The sequence below is a fragment of the Saccopteryx leptura genome, chromosome 10, assembly GCF_036850995.1.
Source record: "Saccopteryx leptura isolate mSacLep1 chromosome 10, mSacLep1_pri_phased_curated, whole genome shotgun sequence".
NCBI lineage: Eukaryota > Metazoa > Chordata > Mammalia > Chiroptera > Emballonuridae > Saccopteryx > Saccopteryx leptura.
The window spans coordinates 60708589-60730736 of NC_089512.1; the positions used below are offsets into that span (position 1 = coordinate 60708589).

Below are 22148 nucleotides of genomic sequence, written 5' to 3' on the forward strand. Positions count from 1 at the left end.
TATAGGTTTGGTAGGGTAAACTCTACTAAAGTTTTCATAAGTTCAAAATGCATCTAAAATATCTTTAAGACCCACAAAATACTTTGTCTAACTCTACATAATAAAAAAGGAAAGATGAACTTTTTAGACTTATTATTTTAGACTTATATTTGTAAAACTATCTCTGTTTAAGCTGGCAGATAACAAAAAAATATCATCGCCATTTAGTTTGCAGGTAATCAAAAGGAAAATTCAACAGGTCACACTAAAAATGACATGATACAACCACGAGTAATTTCAAAACCAGCAAGTGAAAAGTTTATACTTCCTAACCTAACCTGAAATTCTTTAAAAATAATTTCTTTTTTTCAACATGCTCAAAAATTTCTCTGAAGTGCCAAGCATAGATGATACCAATCCCCAGCCTGACGAACTTCTGCCAGCTACGCACCTTTTTCTGAAGAACATTGATTTTTCTTTCCTTCACTTCTAACATGTCCTTCATGTCGCGAATCTCCCCAGCCAGCGTCCCCTTCTCTTCCGTGAGGTCCTGCAGCTGTTTGGTCTTTTTATTGAGAAAAGATTCTTTCTCTTCCAGTCGTAATCTCAGTGCATCTACCTGAAACCAGGAAGAACAAAGAAGGGAGTGTTTGTCCCAAGGTCATCAGTTACCAGTGTGAAGGCCTGGGATGAGGGGCAGCCACAGGCCTTCTGAGCATAGCATGACCAAACCACTGCCCACAGGGACCTGGACACCATGCACATAAACAGCCTTCATCAACCCTAAAGTCCTGTTGAGTGTGTATCTGAACAGCAATACTTTTTTGTTTTGTTTTTTTTAGAAAATTAAATTTAACAGGGTGACATTGATCAACAAGACTATATAGGTTTCAGGTAAACATTTCTATAGCATTTGAACAGTTGAATATGTTGTATACCCATCACCCAAACCCAAATCATTTTCTGTCACCTTATATTTGTCCCTCTTTACACCCTTCCTCCACACCCTCTCCTGATATTCCCCTCCCCCTGGTAACCACTGCACTCTTATCTGTGCCCATGAGTCTCAGTTTTGTGTCCCACCTATGTGTGAAATCATACAGTGATACAGTTTGAAATATAGGCTTTACTTTAATGAAAGAAGATGTTATGAAATAGTAGTGTGTCTCCACGTGGTGAAACCATAACTTGGAAACAAACAGTGCCCTCCTCCTCCGCGGCAGAGTGGCGCGTCAGGGAGGGCCAGTGCCACTCACTTGGCTGCACCCCCCCAGGAATAGGGAGAACCGGCCCGCACAGGCTCCTGGGAGAGGGGACTAGCATGTGCCGGAACGTGCCTAACTGAGGACAACGCTGTTGTCAAGAGGAAACAAATGCTGCTAGAGGAAGGAAAGGTAGAAATGATACCCATTCCCTGCTTTATGAATAAGAAAGGAAAAAAGACAATGCATGTAATAAAAATCCTATTTCTACCTTACGTCAAAAAGTAGATTAATACAATTCCTGCTTTCCAAGTTTTAGTTGTAAAATGAGGAAATGTAAGCTCTATTTTTTTTTTTCCAGAAGACCACATGTAAAAAAAATTACACAGGTGATGTAGGCTGTTGGGGTGATGGAAAACTTTAATCCTCACCTTCCATTTAGGAATTGATAGATAGTAGTTACTTCCCCAATCAGGTAGTGGGGCAACCATATAATTTAGAGATATCAAAACAACCAGGCAAAAGGGTTAAAACAGTTTGTCTCAGAGAAAAAGAAATGGGAGGAGGGGACTGCTGCATCTCATAGGAGAACAAGTAAAATCTGGATGGAAAGGGGGAAAAAAAGACAGAAGTTTTAAAAAAAGGATGCAGGAAAGTCATAATAAGCCACAATAAATAGATGTGTAAATAGTTTGAGGACAGAGAGTCATAAGGCTTAACTTAGAACAATGAAAAGAGAACATTAGGTTTTAGGCTGGGCAGAGGCGGACTAAGGTCAGTTGAGGCCTCAGGCAGAAAAAAAATATTGGGCCCCTTAAAAAAAAGAGAGGGACAGGGAGAATAAAAATACATGTTAACCATATGTTTTAATAAATAAAAAATAGTATGTACTATTAATGTTAAAACTGTACATATGAAATCAAACTTGGTGTCATTAGAAAAAAGTGTCAAGTTGGGGTTTGCGGGGCCCTTCAGAAGTCGGGGCCCAGGGCATGCGCCTGGTGTGCCCGCCCTTAAATCCACCTCTGAGGCTGGGCTCTGCTTCTCTCCAGCTGTGAGGATCAGGACAGACGGCTCACTCCCCCCACTCAGCCTTTCAAGTTCAGTTTCTTTATTCTTAAACCAAAGAGGTTGGAAAGGCATGCCTGACATGTTATGATTGTAAAAGACAGGAACCGGTCTTAGGGAGAGTAAAAGATGGTGATACTAAAGATAAAACTGTTCTGGGGTAGAGTCTCCTGTTCATACCCCTTTTCAAGAAAGGTGTGTCAAAACAGTGTTTCTAAAGGTCAAAGGTGATGAGGAGGTGGGTGGGGGGTGTTTTCCCGGTTTCTGTCCCTAAGAGGAGAATGAAGCTCAGAGGTCCCAGCAAGGGAGGGGTGACAACAAGTGCTTGAAGCCCAGGTGGCAGGATGACCTGAGTGCTGTGGGAGAGGACAGCATTCTGTGACTGCTAAGGGAAGAACTGCAGACTCTTCAACCGCTGACACCCAGGCCTCTTCTCACACAGAGCTCAGTGGCTGGGACAGGGCAGGGGTGCTCGTGCTCTGCACAATCTTCCCTTTACCAAATGGAAACTGACTCCAGTTACACTGAAGAGTCAACATACTGACTCTCAAGGGGCCTATCTTTATCTTTACTGAACAACCTGGAATAACATCAATACTTGTCTTTGGGTTTTCATTGTATCTGGTAAAAAAAGATATGTGTATGATTTTTATTTTATGCCGAAAGAATGGTACCTGGTGGGTTCCTTGTAAAGAGGCAAGACGTGCTGAGCACTCCAGGTTATATTAGCACTTATAAGGGATGACAGACACTCAACTGTGGAGACCTGCACACGGGCTGGCCAGGACTCAGTGTGAATCTGAGAAGAAGCTTCGGTTCCATCAGGCCTGCATTTTAGCTAAAAAGATGGATGGCCTCTATCTGGACTACAGGAAATACTCAATATCCAAAACTGTGATATAAATAAATTACAATACGGGAGGTAGTGAGTGGTGCTGAAGAGAGTTTAGAAAAAAAAAGGCTCTGTATTGATGAATAATACACTTTAACATCCGCAGCGCCTTCTCACCATGCATGATCCATCAGGGCCCAGCTGCATCCTTCTGAGCCCAGAAGAGATAAAAAGCCGCCCTCATTGTAAGACTGTTTCTCTAGGAATAAAACAGAGAGCAAGGATGGTTGTGATCAACACACTACCCGTAACACCCAGACTGTATGGCAGAAGAGATGCTGTGCCCACTGAAGACTTTTGGTGGGAGTTTATTTTCCAGGCAACCAAAAGCATGTTCTCAGCTTCAAAAGGATTTGAATTGTGCCCTTCAATCACCTTCACTCTATCTTTACAACTTTACACAGTCTCCTACAATCAAGAAACAAAGCTTAAGCCCCCCCCCCTTGTTTTAAAGACAAAACTTTGACCTGAACTGCATCCAATTCTCAACCAACATTAGCCCAGTTTGCAGTAAGCAAGGATGACATCATTTCTAAAGTCAAATTTTAACTTCCAGATGGTGCAAAACCACAAGCAGGCGCCCAGGCCTTCTGATGCACAGAAGTTTAAATACAGGAAGATCAGGCAAGAAAAAATATAGACTATTAAAAATTACAACATGTAGTTTCAAACTGGGCATCAGTTAGTAGGATTAAAATTCCCCTCACTAATATTTGGACTTCACTCAACCATGTACATAGTTTAAAAAGAATCAGAAAAGCCTTGAAGTTTAGATTATATTCCAACATCAGGTAGAGACATAAACGTTAAAATGTTTGAGAATATGAAATAGTTTTCTTTGCCTTTTCACTCAACACCAAATAATTTTAAGGGCCCTTGACTCTCTCTCTCTCTCTCTCTTAAACTTTGGCAGTTGACTCAATAATAAAACTTGGCAAAGCAAAAAGCACCATCATTTCCCAGAAAAAAAAGAAAATTAGAACTATATGATACAGTCAGTGCCTAAAGACCATCGGTTGAGTTTCCAATTTTTACATATGACTCAACTGCATGGGAACTAGTCACCTAATGTTAAAACTAGGACAATCTTTTCATTTTAGAAGAATTACTAATTTCCTTCTGATCCAGTTATACATGTATTTGTATGCTCGCACGTGTGTGTGCATGTGTGTGTATGTGTGCTTAAGAGCATGCAACATATGAAAATTTAACCTTTTATCTGGCAGTATAAAACACAAAACATTTGTTATCACTTCAGTTCCAGGTAATAACTTGAAAGAAAAGAACCATGGCAATACAATTGGCAAAAATTGCCAAAATCAGAGTTAAACATTATTAATCTTCATGTCAGCACCCAGGAATTATAACCAGTTCCAATGGTGAGGTATGTTTGTAGAAGTTCGATACATAAGCCTCCCGGCCTTTCCGCCATATTTTACATGGGCCTTCAGAAACGGTTTTAATGTTGTGACAAAACACTAAGTGCTACTTGATGCGCCATAAATAATTTTTTTTTAAATCAAACGGTTCATTTCAATGTAAAAATGACTACAGCAACACTTAAGGAAAAAAGAAACACTTGAGAGAGAAAAAGAGGCCACTTGAAATTTTTCACAGATTAAATACTACTTACTTGACAACTCTTCAGGACTTGAATAAACACGGGATCACAAGGAACAACTTGAAAAGAAAACGAAACTGGAACACTCACAAAAGCTCCCAATGTAGTTTTATTTCACAGTCAAAGTTTTGTTTGTTTGTTTTTCCTAATAGTAGACTTGGGTTAAGGGTATATTTGAATTTGATTCAATTTGCAATCAATCATTCAAAGGGGGAGACAGTTTCAAAGTTGGAAGTATGCATAATGTACACAGCCTCCAAAGACACAAACGCTAAAAATAACCCCAAATCTAAAACTTGTTGTGGTAGTAACCACCACTTCTCACTTAAATCCAATTTTCTTTTCCTTCTTGAGCACTACGAAGATCTCCCTTGCAGGAAGATGGGACCATATTTGTTTTACTCATGAAAAATAAAGAGAAGTGATATAAGTGACTTCCTGTCTGTGTTACCCCACACACACTCTCTTCCCTTCCTCAGAGATTTGGGGGCAATGTTTTCAGGATAGTGGAGCTTTAAGATGGCAGAACCCATAAATCTGGACCCTAAAGAGACCACAAGGAGGAGCAGAAGCATCCCCTACCTTCTGCCCACCGGTTCCCAACACTCAACATGGGCTGGACTTACAGTATGATGTACCTAACTGTTTAGAAATTATTATAATAATTTCTCCTACTTTTGCTAGGACATGGGTACCTTAAGACTAGAAAGATTTGTTTGTCTTTGGAATTACCATAAACCTACAAGAAATAGGGCCATTGTGCCTTCCTCTACTCCTTCCATGTGTAGGATCTCAAAATTTACTTTGCCCTATCTTTTCACCCCAAACCCAAATAGAAGGGCAATGACAGAGAGCCAAAGGCAGAGCTAAAGGGAATAGGCAGCAGAATCCTGGGGAGTAGACTCAGACAGAGGTTGAAGTTCAAGACCTTGCGAGGAAAAGAGAGATTGAAGAGATTAAACCCACTGGCTCAAACTTCAGTTTGCATAGAAAAGTGGCTCAAGTGGACAACTCTGGTTTGCAAAAGTCTCTGCATTACAAATATATACATGTGTTCAACTTGTGGCAATGGACACGGACTTACCCACAGACCTTCCAAATGTTGGGAAGAAAACTAAGGTGTTATAATAGCAAAATGAGGATAATAACAGGGCCTCCTTCATCAAGCTATTTTGGGAATTAAATTGAATACCATGTAATGCACTTAGCACAGTGCCTGGCACCCAGAAACACTCAATAAATTCTTGCTATTGTTATTGTATTTTATTATTCTGCTTTCCACAGCCTCTAAGCCAGTGATTTATATGCTGTAGGAATGCAATAAAGGTTGCTAATCAACAGCCCTCAGGAAAAGTGGAGAACCAGCAAAAAAGGTTTTGTGCTCTAACATGTACCAGGGTGTTATAGTAGCTGTCATTTACTTTAAATTATTTCAGCATCCCCTGTGTGATATGTGTGTCTGTGTGGAGGGGTGTCTGAGTGGGTAGGTGAATGGGTGTAGTTCCCAACAGAGAATAAATCCTCCAGATTAGTTAATTGGCTTATGAAAGACTTTAATTAAAAGCTGACACGCCAGACTCAGATACCAAAAGTGCCTCAATATTCTTTATATTGATGAACACCTAAAATTTGGTTAATTAACATAGTTGATGTGAAGAGCGATTTTTCCTTGGTGAAGTGAGGCATGTCTGAAATGCGTGGATTGCCGAGAAATGTTGTGCAGGCACTCCCACTCCTCCAGGAACAAGATGTCTGACAGTGCGTCCAAAGGGAACAGGGTGCAAGCCACATCTGTCATTTTTAATTTTCTCATAGCCACGTTATAAAAGTTTAAAAAGGTAAAATTTATTTTAATAACATATTTAAACTAAGACTTCCAAAATATTTTTATTTAAAGTGTAATGAATATGAAAAATAAACAGTATGTTTTATTTTGTATTGTCTTCAAAATCTAGCACTTACTTTATACTTTCGGCATGTCTCAATTAGAACCAGACATGGTGGCTCATGGCTACCATATTGGACAGTGAAGGTCCATTGCTCTTCAGTCCAAAAGTTTCAATCCTTAGATTTCTATCTTCTCTGCATATCAATGCTTTAGGAAGGATTCTGGTCCAACAGCAGACAACAAGGTTGTCAGAGCCCTGCCACAGGAATATCATCACACTGGTCTAATATGAACCTTTTGTGGCCTCAAAGGACAGACAAGGAGCACAGCCAAACAACTGTGATGTAATACCTGGAGGCAAGGTCATGGAGCAGAGTCCTGTAGCCTTCCTTTCTCTAATAATTAGGGGCTACTAATTTCTACCAAAGAAAACCATGTAAGTGTCAATGATCTAACTGTCTTGGTGGTTCAGTCAGCATGATCTTTCTGGGTCTTGTTGAAAAGAAGAGTTCAGAATAGCATTGCTTTTGAAAGTTCTTTCACACTAATCTCTAATTCTAACAAAAGTTCCCTTTAGAAAAAAAAATGCCCTTCAGTAGCTGTGTGATCAAAAACTGCTATGTAAATGAAGATGTGTCATCTGTCATCTTTTGCTTGGGTATGGTCTTCTATCCCTTGACATCTGTAGCTATTTTGATTTCAGATTTCTCTTCTTTGGAGATAGGTAGTCTTATCTCCAGTAACTAGAATTATTTACTTATTCATTCAACAAATATAAAGAATCAACTTTGTGCCAGGCATTGTTCTAGGTTAGAAATACAGCTTTTTAACAGGGCTGTCAAACAAATTATTATTGTGTCAATATCATTAGTAAACAAGATCTTTAGGATTAAAGGGAAGCAATACAAACACAAACGCTAAGAACTTACATAAAATCCTTGTAAAAAAAAACTAGATTGCCAAAGGCTAATTTGTGGATATCTGTGCTTATTAGTGAAAATGTATATGTCTGTGTTTGTGTGTATACAAAATAATAAAATTCATGATTTAGTGAATATCTATCAGTTGTTATAAATTAATACTGGGACAAGACTTTGGTATTCAACAAAATGGTTTATTTAACTGAGACTACTCGTTAATGTGTAATCTTTGAACACATAATCTTTAAATAAGTTGCGATTTCTACCTGATCCACTGTGTTCAATATAACTTTGGATTTTAATAACTTTGTGTCTTAAAAAAAGTCTTGTAATACTAATAAGTATAAACACATGATGTATTTTCTCTTTTTAAAAATTATTTTCTAGCTTTGCCCATTAAAAAGGCTTAGAAAAGAAAATAACCAGTAGCAATGAGCCCACCCCAAACACCCAAACTTTGAGTCTGTAGCAAGAAATGTAGAAATGAGTATAGCACACCTTATTGAACCAGAAAACAAGGAAATATTAAGGACCAAGTCTTAGTGGCCAAGGACCAGAGAATTTGATGCTGTTCTATGAACAGACACTAGGGGGCAAGGATGAAATCTAGGACAGGTAGCAAACTACTACAGCCAACAAGAGGAGAGGCAGTGGTGGCCACAACTAAGATGCAGGTGCTGGGGAGGGAGAATATGGCTATGTCTGAGGCACATTTTGAGATATAATCAGGAGAAGGTCGCAGGACTGAGAGGTTGTATGTATAGGAATAAAAGGAAGAAAGGAATCGAAGATAACTCCAGGAGTTTGGGCTGAAGAAACTCCATAGATAGTGGAATCATTGCCTGTGCAGGGTAAGACTACAGAGAATCAGACTTGATGGTATGAAATCAAGAGTTCACTATTAAGTAGATACAGTTCTAGATGCTACAAAACATCCAAAGGGCAAATGGCTACATGACTTGGAATCTCCTGCGGCGACAGAACCTGGACTAGAGTCTAACCTATGAGTGAGTGAGCAGTCCTGTAATTATATCAATAATTCTCCAGCAGACTCATTAGGACATCTTCTCTACATTTACAGATGGATTTCCACTCAGATACAGCTGTCTGAGATCAAGATAACAAAAGCCTGTAAGCAGAGGAAATCTATATTGTTGAATATCAAGAGAAATTTCTTTCCAAACAGGGTCCCTGGATTTTAATCTAGTTACACGGTCTCTCCCTGTCAGTCCTGAGAAACAAGAAATTTGGTCATTTCAATGACTCCCTTAAGTTTTCTAAGGCGGCTAGTTAAAGTCAAAGAGGTTTCTGCCTTCCTGTGGATCCCTGCAGTCAGGGAGTGATACTGACTGAGGGAAAAGAACTATATCAGGGGTTGGGAACCTTTTTGGATGAGAGAGCCATGAACGCCACATATTTTAAAATGTAATTCCCTGAGAGCCATACAACCCGTGTGCGTTAAGCATTAACCAATAAAAGTTTGGTGTTGTCCCAGAGGACAGCTGTGATTGGCTCCAGCCATCCACAACCATGAACATGAGTGGTAGGAAATGAATGGATTATAATACTTAAGAATGTTTTATATTTTTAACGTTATTATTTTTTTTATTAAAGATTTGTCTGCGAGCCAGATGCAGCCATCAGAAGAACCACAACTGGCTCAGGAGCCATGGGTTCCTGACCCCTGGACTATATGATCCCACTTCTGGGTGCTGGCATTCATCAAGCAACCAAAAGTTTATACATTTGACCAGGGGAAAGACCTCAATTATATAACAAATAAAGTTAGATTTAGATAACACAAAGACAAACAATGGTTGCATCATAAAGTGCTTCCTAATTTATAGTACACCTTTCTGTTAAATTATAAATCTGTGCCCTTCTACAATTTCACAAAATTCAGGGATCTTCCGTAGTGTATAGCCACATGCTGTGCTTATAAAAGTTAAGTTACAATCACCAGCTTGTTAATAACACAGTTGAGATTTTCAGGTTGTAAAGATTCGTTTTGTCTTACCTACCTGTCAAAAAAATTATATCCATGTCCCACATGCCACCTACTAGAAGAAAACAATGCTGGGTTAGGAGTGCTTCATATCACCTACATGGAAGAATTCATATCATATGTGGGTTAATAATCCAGCCAACTTTATAAAGCCTGTTTTCATACTTAAGTTTTTGGCTACTTCTTACATTAAAATTAGGTGGTTTTAAGTGACTAGTCCAAAGTTCAAAATTTAATGTTCAGCTCAGTTCCAGCAAATTTCTGAAAACACATGGGAATTGTAACTCATGTGTTAATACTTAAAGTTTTTGTTAATAAAACTTCCAACACTAACCTTACCTCATTGAATTTACCTCACTGATTTTTATGCTTACTATAAAACTATAGCTGTCATAATATTTTTGAATTACTACAAAAGGAAGTAAGCCATTCCAAAGTCAATGTTATTTTGCAACATGATGATAGTTATAAATTCAAAATACTTAAAACCAATTTGCAAAGCTATCAATCTTAGTGCCTCCTAACATTTGAAAAGCCCATCTTCAAGACATTTACTATTATAAAAAAAAAAGCTTAAGAAAACACTATGTATCATTCATATTGCACTTTCCCTTCAACTAAGCACATTAAATTTAAACATGAAAACTCATTTTAACATAGAACTTTAAAATATTGGTCTTGCTTAGATATTCCATGAACTTTCTAAACTATCACTGAAGGCCAAAAAACTTAAATCACTTACAATTTAGGACCAAGATTAAGTAATAATTTTGTGATCTCAAGGTCAGTGCTTTTCAATAAATCCAAATAAGTAAGCTCCATCCAGGTCTGCTTTACATATGTGTAAATGACTAGCAAGTTAGGAACTGTAGTCATTTTATTTAAAAGAGAATTAAACCTGTATTTTAAAGTTGTGTCTTTCAAATCAAGGCCAATACTCCTAGAAGATGAGGACCAGTGTTCAAGGACACATGAGTGTGTGCTACAAAAATTGTTTTATTTTATTCTTTCTTTCTGATGATGACCTTGAAATTAAAGTAAGCTTATTCTGGATAATGTAAGTAACTCCTTAAAAAACCGAAGACTGTTAAGAGATTTCAATAGCTGCCTTTGTGTTTGCATTTAAGATTCTTTTGGGGTGAAACGGAGAAAGCAATTTCTCTGATATATTCTCTTCAAATACTGGCCATGGGACATCATGGTGACCATGCAAACAAGGGGTTCAACTGCACCATGGAAACCATAATCAGTGAGGAAGCTAAGTAATCACACAGCACACCCTCTGCAGACTTCCTGAACTAGCAGCAGAGCATACTGGTAGACACCACATTCATACCAACTATCAATTTCCATCCAGAAAACACAATCCTTTTACACATAAAGTTAATATCATTAATTTAAATTTTATAGACTTTGACATTATATTTTCATTTGGTGTGCAATTTATTTTTGGTTTCATAGTTCTGTAAGAGCTAAAAGCATGCCTAGTCTTATCTTTGTACCTAATTAAGTGGCACAGGTAATAATTATTATATAACACAATACTGGTTGTCTATAATATTCTTTTTACATTTTCTTATAAAAGGAATTTCTTCCCAAGTATGAGACATACTGCCCTAAAATAAATCGTATTTGTTCTTTGAAATCCTTCTGAGTGTTGTGCAAAAATGAGAGTGAAGGTGTGTTCCATGATCAAGCTGACTTGGAGTTCACAGCTTGCTCTCCCTGATTTATGATAGACATTAGCATATTAAAGCAAAGGTCTTACTTACCTTGACTTAACTCACCTTTTCCCACATCTATTTCACCACAGACCCCTATTTCTTAAGAACACATAATAATACCCTTCAAAGATTGTTAGGCAAGATTGTTCTCAAGTATCTTTTTGTCATCAAATGTTTAATGCATAGCATAGATATGAAATGTGTGAGTAGGGCAAAATGCAAACACATCATTGGATTAGACTCAGAAAACCTTGGCTCAAAGTAAATGAAATACATTCAAGCTGCCTTCTGTGTCTTACATTGTTTTAGGTGATGTGCCAGGGTGTCTTCTGTAATCCTCAGGGCCACCTGTCATTTATAAGTAAGAATATTAAAGCTCTGATGGCTTAAAGCAGGGGTTGGGAACCTATGGCTCACGAGCCAGATGTGGCTCTTTTGATGGCTGCATCTGGCTCGCAGACAAATCTTTAATAAAAAAAATAATAACGTTAAAATTATAAAACATCCTCATGTATTACAATCCATTCATTTCCTACCGCTCATGTTCATGGTTGTGGGTGGCTGGAGCCAATCACAGCTGTCCTCTGGGACAACACCAAATTTTTATTGGATAATGCATAACATACACAGGTTGTTGTATGGCTCTCACAGAATTACATTTTAAAATATGTGGCATTCATGGCTCTCTCAGCCAAAAAGGTTCCCAACCCCTGGCTTAAAGGCTAATGGAGTAGACAGTGCTAAAGCCTCATCTTCTGGCTCAAGATTCACTCCACCAGCCTACATCCCAGATTCATTTGTGGCTCTGCTGGTGCCTGGCATTAAAACCTTCAGGGAAGGTGCTTGCTTTTTAGGGATTCACTTATCTCCTCTATAAACCAACAAAATTTTGCTCTATGACCGCTAAGGTTATCACCTATCCCAGACTTTCATTATGTTTGGAGGTGAGTAAACCAGAACTAAAAAATATTTTAAAGCTTTGGTAATTAAAACAGTTTGGCATTGATGCAGGAAGAAAAAAAAGAGAAAGTCCAAATAGATTCATACTTATGTAAATTTTGTATATGATAAAAGTGGCATTTAGATTCAGTGGAGAAAATAGAGATTACTCAATTAATAATGGCTGAAGGCTGAATACTCATTTAGAAAAATAATAATAAAAGTAAAACCTTGCCTAAATCCTTATGACAAAAATAAATTCCCAACAAATAATTAGATGTAAAAAAAAAGTTAAACCATAAAAATTCTAAAAGAAAATATGGAGTTTGTTTTATTTTTGAAATATAAAGGTCTTTCCAAGAGAAAAGAATTGAATACCATAAAGGAAAAGACAGACAAATAAGATTAACTATAAAATATAAAACCAATTTAAATATCCTCATGAGAAAAGACAAATTGCAGAAAATTTTTGCAAAAGCCAAATGTAAAATGCAATGTATGATTTTGTATATATAATATGTTCCTAATTTGAAATAAGAAAATATTTGCCTGTGCATGCATAGAATTTTTCTGAAAAAAACAAATCAGCAAAAATAAGAGCTTATTAAATGTCTACAACATGCTCCATTGATAAGTGGTTAAAAACAAGAATTACATTAACTCGAGTCAATTCTACTTGCAAGCTAGGGTATCACACCAACTGGTAGGGGGAGCTGAGAATATAATAAATTCAGTTAGACCCCAGAGCTCCCAGAAAATGAATTACCTGCATTTCCAACTGACCCCTCCTCAGAGCGGAAATGCTGCAGAAAGAGGATGCAATCTGTCCTGAAGAATTATTTATGGCGGTACATATTACAGCTGCTATGATTTTTTTATCTAGTACATAATATATAGCTGGAAGGCAGGAAATAATAATAGCTACAAGTAGGGACTCTTGATCCAGACTCCTCGTGTTCAAATCTTAGCTTTCCATCATTTACTGAGCATGATTTAGAAAAAGATACAGCCTGACCAGGCGGTGGCGCAGTGGATAGAGCATCGGACTGGGATGCAGAGGACCCAGGTTCGAGACTCCAAGGTCGCCAGCTTGAGCATGGGCTCATCTGGTTAGAGCAAAAGCTCACCAGCTTGGACCCAAGGTCACTGGCTTGAGCAAGGGGTTACTCGGTCTGCTGAAGGCCAATGGTCAAGGCACATATGAGAAAGCAATCAATGAACAACTAAGGTGTTGCAATGCACAACGAAAACTGATTGATGCTTCTCATATCTTCGTTACTGTCTGTCTGTCCCTGTCTATCTCTCTCTCTCTGACTCTGTCTCTGTAAAAAAAAAAAAAAGATACACTCTCTCAAAGCTTTAGTTTTCCCTCAATAAAATGAGGGAAATAGGCCTGGCCGGTTGGCTCAGTGGTAGAGTGTCGGCCTGGTGTGCAGGAGTCCCGGGTTCGATTCCCGGCCAGGGCACACAGGAGAAGCACCCATCTGCTTCTCTGCCCCTCCCCCTCCCCCTCTCCTTCCTCTCTGTCTCTCTCTTCCCCTCCCGCAGCCAAGGCTCCACTGGAGCAAAGTTGGCCTGGGTGCTGAGGATGGCTCTGTGGCCTCTGCCTCAGGCGCTAGAATGGCTCTGGTTGCAAAAGAGCGACACCCCAGATGGGCAGAGCATCACCCCCTGGTGGGCATGCCGGGTGGATCCCGGTCGGGCGCATGCGGGAGTCTGTCTGACTGCCTCCCCATTCCCAGCTTCGGAAAAATGCAAAAAAAAAAAAAGAGGATAATAATAATACCAATACCACAAGGATTAATTAAATCAAGACTTACAAGATGCTGTATAGAAGTGCACTAAAAAATGAAGTAGAAGAAATCAATTAACAGTGGCTGCTCTTTCATAGTAAATAGTGATAAAATTTATAATTATTGTGATAAATTATATGTTCCACAGTCTAACAATGGTAACGTAAGCTAATGCCTATGGCACAGTTTCACATGGTCCATCAGCACTGTGAACAAGTTACTGCTTTCCATTCTGCAAGGCCCAGAGTACACAGCTTATAGATGGTAAAGCCCTGAGCTCATGTCAAACTCCAAAGAGCCAGCTCTGAATATCAAGCGCAGAAGGAGGAAAGCTGTAAATATGTAACAGCATGAATGGCAACCACAGGAGTAAAGGGGAATATGGTTTGAAACAACAAAAAAGGTAAAGTTGCAAAAATTGCAATAGGTATTTTACCTTTTCTGATATATCAGTATGTTGACAGTTATTATTCATAGATGAAAATATTAAATAAGCCTCTGAGGAATCTCTAGGCTATCATGGTAGAACTGTGATTTATATATGTATTACATTATATATTCACATATTATATATAATATGTACAATTATGTTTATTTTTTAAATAAATCATATATGCTTTATAATAGTTTAAACAATATATGTTATATAATTATATATTAAATTATATATAATACATTACACTAGGGAAAAATTTTTTTTTCCATTTTCTGTTGTATGAGGTTTTAGAACTGTTTCTATATATTTCTGCATCATTGATTCCAAATCTGAAATCCATTTTTTGGTGCATGCTCTAGTTTTTATACCATTTTAATTTTTTCTTGTTATCATTAATGGCATGCATTGGTTTTTAGATTGGAGTTAAAGGGCAACAACTCTTGGATTGAACATAACCACAAGGCAATTAATGTTTTACAAACATCACTTTTACATCATTGTAGTTATTTTTAAATGTAAAAAATTATTATCTGATAAAAACACCCTCTTATTTTGTTTTAAGATTGAATCATGTCTTCTTCGAGTAGGCATAAATGTAAGAATAGTCCTGACACCTTCTGTTATATATGTGGCTGTTACACACTTCAACGTCAAAGGCGCAATATTTCATCATTTGTGACACGTGCATATATTGCTTATTTTCAAGTTCCCCTTGGCGATCAAGACAAGAATTGGGCTCCTCATGTTGTGTGTCATAATTGTGAGGAAATGCGTCATGACTGGACAAAAGGAAAACACAAAGGAATGTCTTTTGGTATTCCCATGGTTTGGCGTGAACCTAAGAACCACAGCAGTGACTGTTATTTCTGTCTGATTCATACAAAGGGCATTGGCAAAAAAAAAAAATGGCATTATGATCGCATATCCTAATATTCCTTCAGCAATACAACCTATCCCACACTCTGAGATACTCCTGGTTCCAGTTTTCAATGGTTTTATTTCTTCTAAGGATGAAGAAAGTGAACATGGAGATCAAGTGTATTTTGATAAGATGCATGAGGAAATGGTTGTAGAATCTGAAGGCTCTTCTTTTGATGCCAAGCAGTCATTAACCCCTCAGCAGTTTAGCCAAACCGAATTGAATGACTTAGTAAGAATGACATAAAAATTGTCCTCGACTTTCTGAAGTATGAAGAGCATAACTGGATCATTTGTGTGGATCTTAAAATGGTAAATTTCCTGCTAGGACAACAGAGAGGTTTCACGAAGTATCCTTGCTTTCTGTGTTTGTGGGACAGCCGAGCTCGGGAGAAACACTGGACACAGAAGGAGTGGCAGAAACGTGAAGCTCTGGAAGTAGGGATGCAAAATATTGTGAATGAACCTGTAGTTTATTCCTCGAGACAGGATCATTTTTCCCCCACTTCACATCAAACTTGGCTTAATGAAGCAGTTTGTACAGGTTTTGAATAGAGAAAGTGAATGCTTTCAACATATTATTTCTGCTTTTCCTGCCTTGTCTTTCGAGAAGATAAAAGCAGGTATATTCGATGGACCTCAAGTTCGAACCCTCACACATGACAAAGAATTTGCCAGGAAGATGAATAAGGAGGAGAAAGCAGCATGGCAGTCTTTTGTGGCAGTTACAAAGAACTTCCTTGGCAACAAAAAAGCAGAGAACTATGAACTTCTGGTTCAAAGGATGCTGTTGGCTTTCTGTGACATTGGATGTAATACAAGCATTAAGATTCACTTCCTGAATAGTCACCTTGATAAGTTTCCCAAAAATCTTGGAGCTGTTTTATGATTCTGCATGTTAGTGCATATTCTACAACACTGGAACCCATCAAACCACCCACAAACTAAGGGACCATAGTTTCTGAGCAGCATGATATGCTATGAGCTAACCTGGTCAGTAGGCATTTACCCATTTAAATAGTAAGCATTTTCAGTACAACCCAGGGAAAGACACAGACAGCACTTTGCATCACATTTAGCCTTGCAAACTGAGTGCCTTGGATATAAACTAACTAAAAATCATAACCCCACCTTTTACAATTACCAATTTTACAGAAAGGGGGAAAATGTGCTGACAGCATTCTATCTAAAAATACCCAGAAATGAGAGAAGTAATCAAAAAGGAAGTACTGTCTGAGCCAGATAGGGAAAAATATGTCTAGAGACTACAACTTGCTGATGATGGAGAAAGCAAATGCACCACGCGAGCTCTCCTGGAGATTCTTATGGGTATGGCACTCTATTGCATTTCAAGAACAAGATAGTTTACAATAAAGACAAAATGAGTAAGGATGCTGGCAGGATAAACACTGCCAGACTCCTTTAGTTCCATGTAGAAAGCACAATTTGAGTTCTTTAGAAGCTGTCATCTTAACTGGAGTTGTCCCAAATTCTTCTGAAGATTTAGAAGTGGAACACGCGGAGGGTATTTCTACCCTCCTGAGCTTCTTCTCACCAGGTGCTTTGGATTCTGCAGGAAGTATAGCTAGGACAAGAAATGTGCACAAACACCTCCACCCTAAAAAAAAGCACTCCCAAGATACATGTGCTACTGGATAAAATGAAATGTTTGTGCTCCGTTTCCACTAAGCTTCCATTCCTTGGCCTCTAATGGAATTATTTTATTGAGACTGTTTGCGCCTCTCAGAGAGTCTGCTCTGTTTATTGTCGGAGGAGCTGTGTCTGTCTCCTTCACATGCACACTCCAGTCAACTGGAGGAAGCTTCAGAAAGCCTGGTCGTAAGAGGAATCCTGACACCGCATTCAGACTTGGTGAGAAGACTGGCAGAATGAACAGGTGGTGCCTGGCAGGCACACAGGCAGCACTGGCACACCTGGACTGGCTCTCTGTATCTAGAACACTCAACCCTGAATTTTCACCCTTACATGCATAGCTGGCTGGCTATTCTTGCACTAGGTATGACTTCAGCATCCTCTGATTTTGAAAAACCTACTTAGTATCTACAGTGAGTTGAATGGTAACTTCCAAAAGATATTGCCATGTTTCAGCTGTAAGTGTAACCTTATTTGGAAGCAAAAGGTCTTCCCAGATGTAATTAAAAATCTTGAGGTAAGCCTGAGCAGGCGGTTGCGCAGTGGATAGAGTGTCGGACTGGGACACAGAGGACCTAGGTTTGAGACCCTGAGGTTGCCAGCTTGAGTGCGGGCTCATCTGGTTTGAGCAAGGTTCACCAGCTTGAGCCCAAGGTTGCTGGCTCGAGCAAAGCTGTTGTAGCCCCCTGGTCAAGACACATATGAGAAAGCAATCAACAAACAACTAAGGTGCCACAACAAAGGATTGATGCTTCTTATCTCTCTCCCTTCCTGTCTGTCTGTCCCTATCAGTCCCTCTGAGTCTCTCGGTCTCTGTTACAGAAAAAAAAAAAAAATCTTGAGGTAAGATTATCCTGGATTATGACGATGGGCCCTAAATCTAATAATCTAATAATAAAAGTCCTCATAAGAGACACGCTGAGCAAACACACAGATGAGGAGAAGCCCATCCGGAGATAGAGGCAGAAATCAGAGTTATCCAGCCCGATTCAAGGAATGCCTGGGCCCTGGACGGGTAGCATTATCCCAATATGACAAGGTTGTGGGTTTGATTCCTGGTCAGGGCACGTACGTACAAGAATCAACAAATGAATGCATGGATAGGTGGAACAAAAAACTGATCTCTCTCTCTCTTTCTCTCGCTCTCTCTCAAATCAATAATTAAAAAAAAATTTTTTAAAGAATGCCTAGAGCTAGCAGAAATGGGAAGAGACAAGGGAGAATTCCCCCTAACGTCTCTCTGGAGGGAGTACAGCCCTGCCAACACCTTGATTTTCCAGAAATATCAGACAATACAGTTTTGTTGTTTTAAGCCACCAAGTTTGTGGTACTTTATTACAGCACCCCTAGAAGTTAATTCAGTATCTTCTTCCATTCATCCACTCACTGCCAAAACTGATGTTTGTCATTTTTGATGGGAGTCCAAAGATAAATTAAATACAACCTCTGCCCATCAGAGGTGCACGTGCTAGAGTGCCATGTGAACAGAAAACTGTGAGAGAGAAGTACAGAACTCTTCCAAACAAGTGCTGCATGTACTCAGAGTAGGTAGCATCTGACCTGAGTCTGGAAGAGTGAATGCGCATGATATCACAGGATGTCCAGGGGTTGGGAGAGCAGCCACAGAGGAAGTCACTGAGAAAGTGAGATACCAGATCCTAAAAATTATGGACACCATGTTAATGAGCTTGACATATTTTCCTGTCGAAAAAAAAAACAGAGAATCTGTAGAAAATGCCTTTCCTGTGTAAAAGATACAAGAAGGTTTATTTTCCAACCTCAGTCACACTCAAGAAGTTCTAAACTCTCCCAATATAAATACATACAAGCTTTCTGTTCCTGGTCCTATATCTTGGCCCTCTACCTTGCTAAGGACATTTGAAGGAAGCGCCCTTCCTCCCCAAACCCTTTGTTATGTGCAATCCTAACATTCCCAAAAGTATTTCCAAAGAAAACCAGTTCTACAAGTACTTTAGGGAGAAAAGGAGACTGGGAGTGCAGTGGGGGGAATGTTCAACAGAAAATAAATTTGAAAAATGCTCTTTAGGAATTTACAAAACACTTTGAGAAGTACACCTTAACTTTGGTTATTCAGCCTTCCCCAAGTTTATATAACTCCCATATGCTCCATTTTATACTGTTCCATTAACATTCTGGGAAGCATACTGTGGTGAAGGCTGCACTAGAATAAGGTTCTTTTTCAAATATGTTGGGCAAATGAGTTTGTAAAATTTGTATTTTTTGAGTGTGCTCACTTTTAGTGTTAAAAATGGCGCTGGGCAGCACCAGGTCTGTGATCTGTGAAATTGCAAATTGACTTCCTGCTTGGGAAGGGCCAGTGTTTTTCTAATGTGTGCTGCAGGGAGGGGGGAACCATGCGGCAGAGTGAGAGCAGAGAGAATGCAGGATGCTAAAGAAGTCAGTTTGTGCAGAAAGTTTGAAGAAGGAGATGGGGAACGGAGGTGAAGGGATTTTGTGAGGTCCGCTGAGACTGGTGGGGCCTTTGATTCTACGAGAAAACGGAGAATGTGTCAGTGGCTTTGGGAGCCCTGAGTGAAAGGGAAGTGTTTCTTCCCCATGTGTTTGCTCACCGGCTGGTGCAAGACTTGAATAAAGAAATGGCCCGCCATTTTTTTGGCTCCACTGTTCCTTTACCATCTGTCCAAAACTAATAGGAACTTGCACATGCATGGCCACGACGGCCACTACTATTGGCCATACAAAATGTAAGTTTGATATTACATTCTATGTTCAGCAGGCTTTCAATGTATACAATAGCTAAGCTCATAGTCTAAGAATTTTTTCCCTTTCATACCCAGAACCTAACACTTTTATCAGAAAAAAAGAGCCTAAACAAATACCCTATGACCCACTGTGCAAGCACAAACTAAGCACCCAAGTGGTGGCCCTGGAAAAATAACATTTAGAAGATGGTATTGTAGACAAAAAATGGGGCCACATACTAATACTGACAAGTTCAGGGGAGACCAGCGTAGTGGGCCTTACACATCAGAGACCTGAAGTGACCACACACAATGGTCTGACTTTAAAACTTTCTACCTATGCCTGACCAGGCAGTGGCACAGTGGATAGAATGTTGGACTGGGACACAGAGGACCCAGGTTCAAAATCCTGAGGTTGTCGGCTTGAGTGCAGTCTCATCTGGCTTGAGCATGGGCTCACCAACTTGAGTGTGGTGTTGCTGGCTTGAGTGTGGAATTATAGACATAACCCCATGGTCACTGGCTTGAGCCCAAAGGTCACTGGCTTGAAGCCCAAGGTCGCTGGCTTGAGCAAGGGGTCACTTGCTCTGCTGTAACCTCTGGTCAAGGCACATATGAGAAAGCAATCAATGAACAACTAAGGTGCCGCTACAAAGAATTAATGCTTCTCATTTCTCTCCCTTCCTGTCTATCTGTCCCTCTCTCTGTCTCTGTTAAAAAAAAAAAAAAAACAACTGAAAACAAACAAAAAACAAAAAGCCTTCCTAACTAAAAGCAAGTCATGGAGGGTGGTCATGGACTAGGCCAGTGTCTTCCTTGATAAAGTTAAATCTTTATCTTAACTTAGCATGTCTGTTGTCTTTTTGCACCTACAATAATAAACCTTTGGAATGCTAGAGTCATCTCATTTTCCAGACCCCTCATGGCACAGTCTCCCATGAGACCCCAGAACCTCTCATTGTTATCTGGTTCTCTACATGACATCTTTATGTGCCCTAAATACTGATTGTTAACTATCCCGTACCCACCAATGTAAAAGAAGTAGTTTTCTCTTCAGTTTACTTTTTATCCAACCTCACAGATTTCCCTGCTTTGCTTTCTCCTGCTTCCGTAATCTATCACCAGTGAATTTCATGTAATCCTCTTTACACCTCCTTCTTTAATTCTACTGTATAGAATAAGGTGCAAAACTGCCATTATCTTGAGCATTTTCTCAATCTATTGAGATTTTGGCAATTGTCATCAGTTTGGCTCAAATAAACTCATAAAATTCTTTCAGGTTTGGATATTTCTTATGCTGACATTTACTTTCATTGGTGGGGCAGCATTCCAAAGACGCCCACCCAGGACCACCTTGCAGACCCAGACCTATGCTAGGTACCAGCAGGGGCCCATTGTGTATGCACAATTAGAAAATGCCAGCTCTAAAATTAAATTTAATAAATGAATTTCTTGATTGGCAATTAAAAGCTTCTAGGAAAAGCACAGGTAAAGTTCTTCTATACAAGAAATAATTAAGAACTTTTAGAGCCTGTCTCTGAACTAAAGAAGGCTTCTGAAGCTGCTCAATGCCAGCACCCCACTCTTCTCTCTTCTCCAACTGCCCCTGCTGTAGCCTTTACTTCATCGTCCAGACTTACTCTCCTTCCCTGCTTCCTCTTCTCTTTTTCTCCTCGCCTTCTCCACCGCAGCTCCCTACTAAACTAGGGACCAGTGCTACACTAATATAATATTATAGTAATTAAATATATAGAAATATAGAAAAATATAGAAAATATATAGAAATAAGTTAGGATATAATATTAAAAACCATTAAGGCAAGTGAATAAGGCTACACCCTCTGGGCAAGAGCTAACCTAGTGTGTAGAGATGTGACAGACAGGCCATGCCCTCTGTGCAGGGCCCCGTCAGTGTGCATGTGAAATGATATGTAGCTATAAAGAGCTCCCTGCGAGGAACTCCCTAAAAGCTGCTTGATGTGTTAATCTGGTAGATTAACACCTGTTAGAAGGCCTATGCCCGAAAGGGTACTTAAACTGAGGCAACCTCAGTTGCAGTCAGTTGTCCAGACTCCAACATTGAACATAGACGGTCCCCACACCACTCTGACCAAGGACAGCCGAGAGGAGCACACCGATAGGGCCCCATTAAACTGTACCCAGGCATGCCTTAGGATTTGTGAGTAATAAACTGCCTGTGTGATTCTTGCAACTAACTTGTGTGTCAGTTGTGTCTTTCCTTTGATGGCGATTGGTTTCAGTAATGATAAGTAGAATCCTCACAGTCACCTCAAGGGGAGTCTCGAAGAGGCTGCCAGCCCTGCTGTTAAGCTGGAGTGTTCCACTGCACGAGACAGTCAAATTGGGGATGCCTGATCAATGCAGACC

At 39.4% G+C, this 22148-nt stretch overlaps 1 protein-coding gene across 3 annotated transcripts in view; it reads right to left on the reverse strand.

Annotated features, from left to right (window-relative positions):
* Positions 1–22148, reverse strand: part of ERC2 (ELKS/RAB6-interacting/CAST family member 2) — a 1061162-nt gene that overhangs the window by 566654 nt on the left and 472360 nt on the right. For all 3 annotated transcript variants that reach the window (XM_066351701.1, XM_066351699.1, XM_066351702.1), the window contains one exon: positions 431–598. In XM_066351701.1, the coding sequence (XP_066207798.1) occupies positions 431–598 (168 nt within the window). The remainder of the gene's footprint in view (positions 1–430; positions 599–22148) is intronic.